Source organism: Erinaceus europaeus, chromosome 6 (assembly GCF_950295315.1).
Source record: "Erinaceus europaeus chromosome 6, mEriEur2.1, whole genome shotgun sequence".
In the NCBI taxonomy this organism is placed as follows: Eukaryota; Metazoa; Chordata; class Mammalia; order Eulipotyphla; family Erinaceidae; genus Erinaceus; species Erinaceus europaeus.
Genome location: NC_080167.1, coordinates 32893636 through 32907008, shown reverse-complemented (window position 1 = coordinate 32907008; position 13373 = coordinate 32893636). Strand labels below are relative to the sequence as shown.

Sequence of the window (13373 nt, the reverse complement as noted above, 5' to 3'; positions counted from 1 at the left end):
TCCTGTCTTGTTCAGCACTAGCTGAATCTTGCAACTCCCTATTGGTTTGCAAAAATTCCTTATAAGCCAAAGAACTTTTTCTACAATTTGACATAAGGGTGTGCCTCATCTTAATATATCAGGGAGACTCCCAGGAAAACCTATAGATACCAAGGGCCTTTCAGGTCAGGTATCCGTGGCTGGTTCATTCTTTTTGGGCACAGCACTTTATTTCTTCCCATCTATCATCTACCTGAAACACTGCTCTCAGAAGCCCAGCCATGCCTTACTTCTATCGGACCTCAGGGCCTAAGGATCTCACAACTCCCAAGGACACACACATCACCCACTCTTCAGGCCTAAATTTTGAGCAGCTAAGGCAGGAGTGCTTGAAGAAGGCCATCCTGTTTGAGGATGCAGACTTTCCAGCCAATAGCTCCTCTCTTTTCTACAGTGAAATGCCCCAGATCCCCATCGTGTGGAAACGGCCAGGGGTGAGTACAGTAAGAAGGGTGGAAGCAACTATTGGAGACTGAAAAGGTTCAATGAGACAGCAGCAAGAAAACTTGTATTGGTTGGGGAGGGATTTCACTGACCATCTGCCCAGTCTACTGTTAGGATTCCACACTATTTGTAAATAATATACAAAAAGCACATAATATCAAGCAGAAGCTGTTCAGGGGGTAACCAGGGTATCTAGGGTATCCAATTTTATGACTCCTACTGAAGCTCGAGCATAGAGTCAGAGAAGGTTATAGTAGACAGTACAGGTAAAAGTACATATAAAAGTTTTATATAGAGGGCCAGGCAGTTGTGCAGTGGGTTAAGTGCACGTGGCATGAAGCACTTAAGGACTGGCCTAAGGATTCAAGCCCCAGCTCTCCACCTGCAGGGGGTCACTTCACAAGCAGTGAAGTAGGTCTGCAGGTTTCTGTCTTTCTCTCTGTCTTCCCCTCCTTTCTCCATTTCTCAATAGAAATGGTAAAAAAAAAAAAAAAAAATGGCTTCCAGGAGCAGTGGATTCACAGTGCTGGCACCGAGCCCCAGCAATAACCCTGGAGGCAAAAATAAATGAATAAATAAAATTTTAAAAATTATCTAAGACAAGTAATAGTCTCATGTACCAGGGGCCAGGATCCAAGTACCAAAATGAAGAAGGAATAAGATGCAGCATCACTGGTGTGCACAAGCTTAGGAAGTGTATATACAGTATTCAGTAATTTCTGGCAGAAATGAATGTTCAGAATGAGTACTCATGGATGCTCACTAAATGCTTAAAAATATATGATAGATGGAATTCAACTGAAATAAATACTCTTTCCACAAATTATGCATTTCTTTTCCTGGATGGAGCCAACATTTCTGCCACTCCACCCCCAATAAACTATAGATGGTGAACCCTGGACTGACTACCAGGTGGTTACTGGGACAAGGAGTCAATATTTGCTGAATTAGATTAGTTAATGTTTGACCTCTGACTAGAAGGGGTGGCACCCATTCTCAGGTGGGAAGATACCTGAGAATGGCACCTGTGAGGAAAGGTTGGAGAATGCAAGCAGGGTTGTACTTGTTGGTGAGCTCATATGTGTTGGCCCCTTCATTCATTTATTCTGTGATTTAACTCCCTCAAGCCTCAGTCTCCTTACCTGTAAAGTTTGAGCAATAGTGACCAGTGTAGCTAAATATATTCAGTAAATGTCAGTTGTTATCAGTACTATTGTTGGGGTAACTATTATCATTGTGAATCTCAACATATCTATGAGCTAAGTATTCACAGTATCTCCCTGCTTTCTATCTTCCTACACTCACGTGGCATCAAAATTTTAAGTACATAACTTGTCTATTAAAAACAGAAGACAAAATAAAATCTTCTGTCATTTCAGTGTAAAAACACATTAAGTTGTGTGGTGGTAAGCTATTTACTGCTATTTTCTGATGTAGGGTGTGCATGTGCCTGTGTCTGTGTGTGTATCTTATTATCTGTGTTTATATTGCCTTCATATCCTTCCACCCTAATTTGCATATAAGCTGCTTTAGATTGCCGAGTATTTTGCTAACTCTAACATGTCTATCACAAAATGACTGTATCCTCTGAGCTATTTCAGCAATGTCCTTTTCAAATTATCCATGCTATTATCTCTAATAAAATCCCCTGCTCAATGCCCTCAATTGAGTTACTTGCTCCCTATACATTAGCCTCAGGACTAGATGACTCCATGACTTCTTTTGCTTCTCTACCTCCTCTGGAAGGATTAATGCTGCACCCCTTCTCCTCCCATGAATCCTTATAGGATTATTGTGAGGATTGAATATGTTAATACATTTAGAGCAAGTGGAAAATATACAGGCAAGTAAATAAGAAGCATACATTATTTTCTACCACCATAATTGTAGGGCATACTATCACCTACTCATTCTAAGACTGTTACTATCTACACTACCACTTCTTCTTAACAGTGTTATTTGGTAACTAAAAACTTACCTTTTTAAAGGCAAGATAGGTAGAGTACACCAGAAGCATGGTTTCATTGCTCATGAAGCTTCCCCCATTGCAGGTGGGGATCAGGAACTTGAACCAGGGACCTTACATATGTTCACTCTACTGAATGTTCCACCACTTAACTCCAGCAACTAACCTTCTGTTTTCCAAAGTTGAAAAGTCTCTGAGACAAAAGCTGAACACACAAACCAGTGGGGAAGTGTCTTTGATCCTACTTCCAGAGGTCTCACTCTTAGAATGAATACTAGCAGGACAGTTTCCCCAACCTTACAAGAAATGTTAGAGTTTCAGTTCTCAATTCTAGGCAGTGGTTATCTTCATGACTGATCTCTCATTGTTGACCCCAAATTATGAGTGAGGTCTTTATCCACCTATTACACTCACTTCTTTTCACTCTTCTTACAGAGTTGAGCAATCTTTTCATTTACTTTATTTATTGATTACCTCTCTATTTAAATTTACTGTGATGCCATCTTTGTAAATTAATTTTCATAATCTTCTCTTTGTTTTATCTGCAGATGAAATTGTTCCCTCCATCCACTCTTGTCCCCAGAAACACCTCTGTACCATACTCAGATGGACTTGGTTTACATTGTATGTTAGAGACTTAAAATCTGGAGGAAGTTTCTGGGAATAAGAAATGTAGTTCCTCTTGTAGGACAGAGGCTTAATCCCTGGAATTAGAATTGGAATGAATGTTAGAGAACATTAGGGAAATGTAAGAATTACCAGTGTTACTTCAGAAGCCCTCTGTGGTCTGGGTGCTGTATGCATTTCTACTCAACACTTATAGATATAGATCTAGTTAGCAATTAAAAAATTTGCCCAGATGATGAAGTAAGCTACATCCTCAGCACCACCTCCTTGTCAAATATACCCATGCCTTGGGTGGAGACATGGTGCACAAGAACAGTCAAACTCAATAAAAAATTAAGGAGATATCAAAAGGGTAACTTGCCCACCAAGAAACCTGAGTGACAATAGATTGAAGTCCTGTGCTGGGACCACAGGTTCAACTTAGAGAGGGCATATCACCTACTAGAGGTGTTATATAAGTGAGGTTGGAGTGGATTTCAGGTGACAGTGCCCCATTCTAAAGGGTAGCAGCTCAGCCACAAAATCCAGCTGACTCTTGGTTTCCTCTCATTACCAGGTTGTATTCCTGAGACCAACTACTGCTTTCCATGTAATGTCTTCCATCATATCTTAGTTGGAAACAGACACCTATTCCTTGAAGACATCCATTAGTCCATACTGATGGATTTCTGACAGACTGTTTATACACATGTCCATAGCCTCCCTGCACAGTGATCTTCACCAATCACTTGAGCATTCTTTGGCTGTTCCAGGACCTCTTTTTCCCTGCACACCTCCACAGCCATAAGCACACAGTGGGGATTGGCTTTCATGAGGCCCAGAACTTGGTATAATTTTTTGGCTGAGGATCTTTCATCCTCAGAGTCCATTTTATGAATGAGTAACACTATCAGTGGAATGATTGCTTATTAGAGCCAAAGCACAATTCTTTCTGTCATGGGTGCAGAGTTCCAGGGTTCCCCAGGGTGCTCTTTGGGTCAAGGGCACTTTTTTATTTTTTAATTTCTTTAATTTTTTAATTTTTTTTTATTTTTCCTTTTGTTGCTCTTGTTGTTTTCATTGTTGTAGTAGTTATTATTGTTGTTATTGATGTCGTCATTGTTGGATAGGACAGAGAGAAATGGAGAAAGGAGGGGAAGACAGAGAGGAGGAGAGGAAGATGGATACCTGTAGACCTGCTTCACCACCTGTGAAGTGACTCCCCTGCAGGTAGGGAGCCAGGGGCTCGAACTGGGATCCTTACTCCAGTCCTTATGCTTTGCGCCACGTACACTTAACCTGCTGAGCTACTACCTGACTCCCTAATTTTTTTATTTATAAAAATGAAACATTGACAAAACCATAAGATAAGAGGGGTACAACTCCACACAATTCCCACTAGATCTCTGTATCCCATCCCATCCCCTGATAGCTTTCCTATTCTTTCTTTCTTTCTTTTTTTTTTTTTTTAACCAGAACACTGCTTAGTTCTAGCTTATGGTGGTGTGGGGGATTCAACCTGGGACAATGTGTTGGGAACATGTGTAAGCCTGATAGAGCTTAGGGAGAACCACCCCTATCTTTGGATGGAGGTCTGAGAAGATAACCTCTTGGTAAGTCTCTCTCAACTGAGGTGAGCATAAGGGGGGAAACTCAGACTTGGTTCTTTCCTTCTTGACTCTCAGGCCCACAGATACCCCAGTACTTCCCTCCATTAACTGCAGGCCACATGACCACAGATTCACTTATTCAAAGTCACCTTCTGATCATAGAAGAACATACCTTATCACACACTTCATCACACACCTCAGACCCCAGACAAGAGAAATTCCAAACTATATGGCCTTTTGATATTTGTCTTCTCTCTGTCTCACCCTATGGGTTCAACCCCTATGCTTCTCTCAAATACCTTTGGATAATTAAGTTGCTTGTGTCATGGAAAATAACTGTCTTGTATCTCATCAATTCCTGTCATACCAGTCCCCTACCTTAGGGGCATGCTGACTGTTAAGAAACCTGTAATTTCTGACATATTTCAATAATAATTACCTCCATTGCTTTTCTATTTAACTCATGTCCCCTTTGCTAATAAATGGACTCTAGGATTCTGGGACTCGAGGACTCAGATTCTAGGCATGCTAAGAGTCCCCTGGTGTCTTTTACTTCGTGTCACCCCTGTCATGAGCCCGTTACCTTTCCCCTGGAGACTGCCCCGCTGGAGAGGGAGAGAGATACCCTGAAAACAATGGAGTCTCAGGCATGAGAGTATGTTTGCATAACCATTATGCTATCTACCCTCCTCAGCTTTCCTATTTTTTTACTTTCTGGGAGTATGGACCCAACATTATTGAGGGATACAGAAGGTTGAAGGTCTGGCTTCTGTAATTGCTTCCCCACTGAACATAGGTGTTGACTGGTCAGTCCATACTCCCAGCCTGCCTCTCTCTTTCCCTAGTAGGGTGGGGCTCTGGGGAAGCGGAGCTCCAGAACACTTTGGTGGGGTTGTCTGTTCGGGGAAGTCTGGTTGGCATCATGCTAGCATCTGGAACCTGGTGGCTGGAAAGAGAGTTAACATACAAAGCCAAACAAATTGTTGACCAATCATGGACCTAAAGGCTGGAATAGTGCAGATAAAGAGTTGGGGAATCTCCATTTTGTAGATAGCTAGTAGGCATATTTTAGTTATATTCCAAAGGGCCTGTGGCTATACTAGTTTTTTTGTTTGTTTGTTTTGGGTTTTTTTTCCCCCCTGAGCCTGAAATCTGATATGTAGGTGGATCCAAGTTATTGTCTGGGGAGGTGATGTCATGACAGGAAAAGGAACAGAAAGCTGGATCAGGGAAGAGAGTAGCTCCCTAATATGGGAAAGAAGTATAGATATTATTGACTGTAAACCCTATAAATTTGATTTGGTCTGGGGCCCATATTCAGCTTAGGAGCCTAAATGACATCCCTGTAGATCTGAGCTCACATTCTGTGGTCATGGGTAGGAACATTCCAAGCTGCCCCAATATCGACCCATTTTCCTCAGATGTAGCATAGAGTATGTTGTCCGTCCTCCGAACATTCTCTACCATTGTTGATCCAAGTTGAGGGCAAGGTCCTATGGGGGCCCACAAAGGGGTCTGCTTTTTTTGTTCCTGATAGAGATGACCAGTAATAATGGAGAGGGATTTATTTGAGGTCTAGGCCCATCATGTCTGTTTGGGAATCTCAGGACTATACCCAGCTGATGGAGTGGCCTGATAGTGACTAAAGAATCATCGTTAAAGTATGCCAGTCTCTTGCCCTTATTCAGCTTTTGCAGCCTCAAGGGCACTTTTAAATATTCTGTAATGAGTCCAGAACAACAAAGGTTGAGGGGATAGGTATTTAGCTCATGTGACATATAGGAGTAAGTCTTAGAGAAATTGGATATCTTTTTTCTGAAGACCCGCTACTGATCACACAGGGCTTGCTGTCACCACTATAAAGTCCCTGGTTTGTAATTCCCCACTTCCAGGGCATCAAACCACCTAAATATACTATTAATAAAGGCCAAAGAAAAGAGAAGGTATTGTTTAATTCATTCTATAGGAGGACAACTTTCATGGGAAAGCCCAACTGTCACAAAGGAACTGTTTGCTTTATTTTCAGCTGCCTTCCGTGTCATTTTGGAGATGAGGGTAATAATGACTACATGATGTTTATGACAGAAATGAGAGAAACTGGCCTTGAGGATACTAGTTAGACCTATATCAGACCTGGGTTTGTAGTGTGCCAACAGCACAGGAGACTCCAGAAGTTCTTCTGGTCAAGTTTGCTTGAAATGTGTTCTCTAAAATTTAAAATTATGCAGTACTCTGAACAGAGAATTCTACTAAGCTGGTGTATCCAGTGGAATTCAATGTGGATACAATTACTATTTTTTAAACAATTTTTATCTATTATTCATAGTTTGTTACAAGATTATAGATTACAATATACAACACACCTACAATGAAAGTTTCCAGACTTTAGGTTCATGATTAGTCAACAATTTGTTTGGCTTTATATGTTAACTCTCTTTTCAGCCACCAGGTTCCAGGTGCTAGCATGATGTCAACCAGGCTTCCGTGAACAGACAACCCCACCAAAGTGTCCTGGAGCTCCGATTCCTCAGAGCCCCACCCTACCAGGGAAAGAGAGAGGCAGGCTGGGAGTATGGATTGACCAGTCAGCACCTATGTTCAGTGGGGAAGCAATTACAGAAACCAGACCTTCCACCTTCTGCATCCCATAATGACCTTGGGTCCACGCTCCCAGAGGGATAAAGAATAGAAAACTATCAGGGGAGGGTATGGGGTACAGAGTTCTGGTGGTGGGAATTATGTGGAGTTGGGCCTCTCTTATCCTATGCTTTTGTCAGTGTTTCCTTTATATAAAAAAGAAAAAAAAGAGAAAAAGTTTCCTATGCTACCCTTCAACCTCTAGATATAGCCACATAGTTTTCATTAGTCTTTTAAGTAGTTTGCTTGCTTCTGTTTTGTTTGGATTATTATTTTTTGGAAAGTTTATGAAAATCAGATCTCTAGTTTTAACATATGAGTAAAACCATCTGGTAGTTGTCTTTACTTATTTCACTAAGCATAATTACCTCTAGTTTCATCTATTTTGTCCCAAAAGACAAAATATCATCCTTTTTTATTTCAAAGTAGCATTCCATGGAATTTATATCCCATAACTTCTTTCACTAGTCATCTGTTGCTGGGCATTCTGGTTACTTCCATCTTCAGCTATTGTGAATAATGCAGCTATGAACATAGGGGTGCCTGTGTATATTCTAATTAGTATTTGAGTGTCCTCTGGATAAATCCTTAAGAGTGGTATTGCTGAGTCATAATGTACTTCCATTTTTATTTAAAAACTCTCTATACAGTCTTCCAAGGGGCTGAACCAGTTTGCATTTACACCACCAATGTAGCAGACTTCCATTTGTTCCCCAGCCAATTCAACAGCTGCCATATCCTGTTTTGTTGAATTGAGCCATTCTCTCAGGTGTGAGATGGTATCTCAATGTAATTTAAATTTGCATTTCTCTGAAGTGGAATATTTATTCATCTGTCTGTAGGCTATGTGTATATGTCCTTTAGAAAACTGTTTAGTTCTCTGACTTACTTTTTTATTGGGTTACATTTTTCTTATTTTGTAAATATGTACCAGTTCTGTGTACATGTTTGATTTGATTGATATGTGATGTGCAAATACCTTCTTCCATCTCTGGGTTACCTGGTTATCCTTATGCAGTTTGCTTTTGCTGTGTAGAAGCTTTTTAGTTCCATGCAATCCCATTTTTTTACTCTTGTTTACATGTCCTATGCCCAGGGGGGTGAGTCTCCAAATGCATCTTTGATGTGAAGGTCCTGCAACGTTTCAACAATATTTTCTTCTAGAAATTTTAGAGTTTCTGGCCTAACAGCTAGATTTGTAATCCATTTTTATTTGATGTTGGTGTATGGTGTTAGGTGATGATCGAGTTCCTCTTTTCTACATAGGGCTGTCCAATTTTTTCCATCACCATGTTGAAGATCCTTCTTTAACCTATTAAATTATTTTGGCCCCTCTTTCATATATGATGTGGTTGTATATGTATGGGCTCATTTCTGAGTTTTCCATTCTGCTCTGTTGATCTAATTATCTATTTTTTAAATTTATCTATTTTTTATTTATTTAAAAAAGGAGACATTAGCAAAACCATAGGATAAGAGGGGTACAACTCCACACAATTCCCACCACCAGTATTCTGTATCCCATCCCCTCCCCTGATAACTTTCCTATTCTTTATATCTCTGGGAGTATGGACCCAGGGTCATTGTGGGATGCAGAAGGTGGAAAGTCTGGCTTCTGTAATTGCTTCCCTGTTGAACATGGGCATTGAATGGTCGCTCCATACTCCAAGCCTGCCTCTCTCTTTTCCTAGTAGGGTGGGTCTCTGGGGAAATGGAGCTTTCAGGCTCAGAGAAAAAAAATTGTCCATTTTTATTACTTATTCCTTTGTAGTATAAACTGAATTTGGGGAGCATGATACCTCCATGTGTTTCCTTTTTTCTCAGAAGTGTTTTGGAAATTTGTGGCCTTTTTTGGTTCAATAACATTTTTTTGGACAAGCTGTTCAATTTGTTTAAAAAATGCCATAGTAGTGGGGGTTGAATTGTTATGTAGAAAGCTAAGAAATGCTACACATGTACAATCTATTGTATTTTACTATTGGCTGTGAATCATTAATCCCCCAATCAAGAATTTTTTTAAAAATGCCATCCGAATTTTGATAGGGATTGCAATGAAATTTTAGACTGATTTTGGTAGAATGGCCATTTTAATAGTGTTTATTCTTCCAATCTAGAAATAAGGAGTGTTCTTTCATTTTTGTGTATGCTCTATTTCTTTAAGTAATGTCCTATAGTTTTTGTTATAAAGACTTTTCACATCCTTCGTGATGGTTACCTTTTGGGGGTAAATTGTAAATAGGATTGAGTCTTTTATTTCCATTTTCAGAATCCTTGTTTGTATACAAAAGTTTCACAGATTTATATGTATTAATTTTTGTATCCTGCTACTTTGCTAAATTTGTTATTGCCAGTAGTGTTGGATAGTATGCCAGCTCCCCCTGGCTTCTGCTTAACCATATGCCTATATAGGGATTTATTGATCCCATTCAAAGCTTTGGTCTATTTACATAAATCACTTTTACATTTACATAAAGCACTCCCTCCAGGGCATTGGTGGTTCAGTGATAGGATTCTCACCTGCTCCGCCCCCTCCTTGTCACACTCTGATCTTCACCAGTCACTTTCTCTCCACCCTCTCTATATCACATCCTGTTTCCACCCTACTTGGAGAGTATAAAAACAGCTGCTCTTCTGATTAAAGACACTTGGAAATTGCTTTCCGGCTCCGAGAGTTCCAGAGTGTATCTCCTGCAAAGTTAGTGTGGCACGAGTTCCTGATCGCTCTCCCACGCAGCAGCCTAGATCGGCTCCAGTTGAGTTCTCTCCAACCCAGAGAGCACTAGCTCGGGAAGAAGTACCCTCAGGCTATCCTGGCACAGTAGTTTTTTGGTGGAGTGTTTGGGTTCTCTGAATATAGTATCATTTCATCCACAAATAGTGATAGTTTTTGGATGGGTCATTTGTTTTGATGTTGTGGACTTTGATGAGCTCTTTATTTATTTGGCTTATTAGACTCTTTTCTGATGTATGGTATGTAAAGATATTCTCCCATTCTGTTGGAGGTCTCTTTGGGTAGAGATTTTTGCTGAGCAGAAACTTTGTAATTTGATGTAGTCTTATTGGTTTAATTTTTTTAGTCTTCTTTGTAATTGGATTTATTTCAATGTTTTTAAGATTTAGATGGAAAAGAGTTCTGCCAATATTTTCCTATAAGTATTTAACAATTTCTGGACTAACTTACAAGATCTTGTGTTGGTGTTCTACTTTTGTGTTTGGTCAGTTATAGTGATTCAGTTTCATTCTTCTGCCTGTTTCAATTTTTCCAACACCATTTGTTGAAGAGTCTCTCCTTTCCCCATTTAATAGTCTGGGCACCTTTGTCAAAGATATCCATAGGTTTGAAGGCTTAATTCTGGGCACTCAATTCTATTCCACTGGTCAGTGTATAACTTTATGTTCCAGTAACAAGCAGATTTAATCACAGTGGCACTACAGTACAGTTTGAGATCTGGGAGAGTGATTCCTCCAGTTCTGTTCTTTCTTCTCAAGATTGTTATGGTAATTCTAGGTATTTTTTTGGTTCCAGATAAACATTTGTATCATTTGCTCTATTCCCCCCCAAAATTGGTTGGGATCTTGATGGGGATTGCATTATATTTGTAGATATCTCTAGGTAGTATATTCATTTTGATGATGTTAATTCTTCCAATCCCTGAACATGAAATATCTCCACTTCTTTGTGTCTTTTTCTATTTCCTTTAATAGTGACTCATAATTTTCAGTATACAAGTCTTTCACTTATTTTGTTAGGTTTATTACTAGATGTTTTATTGTTGCTATAGTAAAAGGAATTGATTTCAGAATTTCTTCTTTTTTATAATTAATTTATTATTATTTTCCCTTTTGTTGCCCTTGTTTTATTTTTTTAATTGTTGTTGTGGATATTATTGTTGTTGTTATTGATGTCATCATTGTTAGGACAGAGAGAAATGGAGAGAGGAGGAGAAGACAGAAAAGGGGAGAGAAAGGCACCTGCAGACCTGCTTCACCACCTGTGAAGTGACTGCCCTGTAGGTGGGGAGCTGGGGGGTTCTAACCGGGACCCTTAAGCCGGTCCTTGCACTTCATGAATTTCTTCTTCTAATTTATTGTTTGCATAAAGGAACACCACTTACTTTTCTATGTTAATTTTGTAGCCTGACATCTTACTATATTGCCTGATAATTTCCTAAAGCTTCTTTCTGGATTCTTTAGACTTTTTAAAATTAGTTATTTATTTATTTCCTTTTGTTGCCTTGATTGTTTTGTTGTTGTAGTTATTTTTATTGATGTCATCATTGTTGGATAGGACAGAGAGAAATAGAGAGAGGAGGGGAAGACAAAGAGGGGGAAAGAAAAATAGACACCTGCAGACCTACTTCACCTGTGAAGCGACTCCCCTGAAGGTGGGGAGCCAGGGGCTTGAACTGGGATCCTTAAGCCGGTCCTTGTGCTTTGTGCCACGTGCGCTTAACCCACTGTGCTACAGCCCTATTCCCTCTTTAGGTTTTTCTATGTATACTATCATGTCATCTGTAAATAGTAAGAGTTTGACTTCTCATCCAATCTGTATCCCTTCAATTCCTTGCTCTTGCCTGATTGCTATGGTATGAATTTCCAGCATTATATTAAACAGTTATGGTGATAGTGGGTAGCCCTGTCTAGTACCTGGTCTAAGGGGGGAATACTTCCAGTTTTTCACCATTGGCTATGATGTTGGCTGTAGGTTTGCTATATAAAGAATCGACCATTCTGAGAGATTTTCCATCTATTCCCACTTTAAAAAAAAAAAAAACTTCATTGATTTTTTTTTATGGTTCTATGGATGGTATTTACTTCTGCCCTGATTTTAATTATTTAAGTCCTTCTGAGTGTTTTAGGTGCTTTAGTGTTCCTTTGTACCTTTTCTTCTAAGTCATTAAGGCATAAAGTAAGTTTACTTGAGATTCCTCCCTGCCCCAGTGTGCATTTGTATGGCTACAAATTTCCGTCTTTAGTGATGTCCCAAATATTTTGATACTTTATATATTAATTTTCTTTTGATTCTAGGAACACTTTAATTTTTTCCTTGAGTTCTTCTTTGATCCAGTAGTTGTTAAATAGTATGTTGTTGAGTTTCCATATGTTGGGACTTGTGCTAATTTTCTCTTTGTTGTTCAGTGTTAGATTAGCTCCACTGTAGTATTAGAAGATGCTTGAGATGACTTCAGTGCTCTAGAATTTGTTGACACTGTCTTTGTGGCCTAACATATGTTCTTTCTTTGAGAATGTTCCATGTGGATTCAAAAAGAATATGTATTCCAATTTCTTGGGGTGTAAAATTCCAAAAATGTCCAGGAGGTTTAGTCTATCCATTTATCCAATTAATCTTCTTGTTTCTTTGTTGATTCTTTGCTTAGGGGATCTATCTATGTGTGAGAGTGGGGTGTTGAAATCTACTATTATTGAGTTACTATTGATGCATTTTTGTTGCTTTTTTCAGTATTTGGTGCATTTAGATGGGCCTTCATTGGGTGTGTATATGTTAATAATTGTTATGTCCTCTTGGTTGACTAATCCTCTGAGCAATATGTAATGTCCATGCTTATCTTTTATTACTTTATTTTAAAGTTTACTGTGTCAGAAATGGGAGTAGCTATTCCTGCCCCTTTTTGTGGTCCATTAGCTTATATGATAGTTTTTCATCCTTTCACTTTGAGTCTGTGTTTGTCTTATTGAGTTAGATAGGATTCCTGCAGATAGCATATGGTTGGGATGTGTTTTCTGATCCATATCCCTACTCTGTGACTTTTATGGGTGCATTTAGGCCATTCACATTTATTGATATTATGAATTTAAGGTATTTCAATGCCATTATTCAACACATTTTTGAGTGTTCTGATATATGTAAAGTTTTTTGGTGATTAAACATTAGTTTAAAGGAGTCCTTTTAGAACCTTTTTCAGGGCTGGTGTGGTGATAGTTCACTCCTATAACTTTTGCTTGTCTGAAAATATTTTTATATCTCCATTTATTTTGAATGGTAGTCTAGCAGGATATACTATTGTTGGTTGAAAGCCTTTTTCATTGAGAACTTGATAGATATCTTGTCA

The 13373-nt window shown here is 39.1% G+C and overlaps 1 protein-coding gene across 3 annotated transcripts in view; it reads left to right on the top strand.

The window, feature by feature from the left end:
- The first annotated feature begins 255 nt into the window (after window positions 1–255).
- Window positions 256–13373, top strand: part of CAPN9 (calpain 9) — a 138009-nt gene continuing 124891 nt past the window's right edge. For 2 of the 3 annotated variants that reach the window (XM_060192019.1, XM_060192017.1), the window contains exon 1: window positions 261–473. In XM_060192019.1, coding sequence (XP_060048002.1) covers window positions 261–473 — 213 coding nt within the window. Of the gene's footprint in view, window positions 474–13373 lie in introns of all 3 variants that reach the window. The other variant, XM_060192018.1, reaches the window with a different exon arrangement.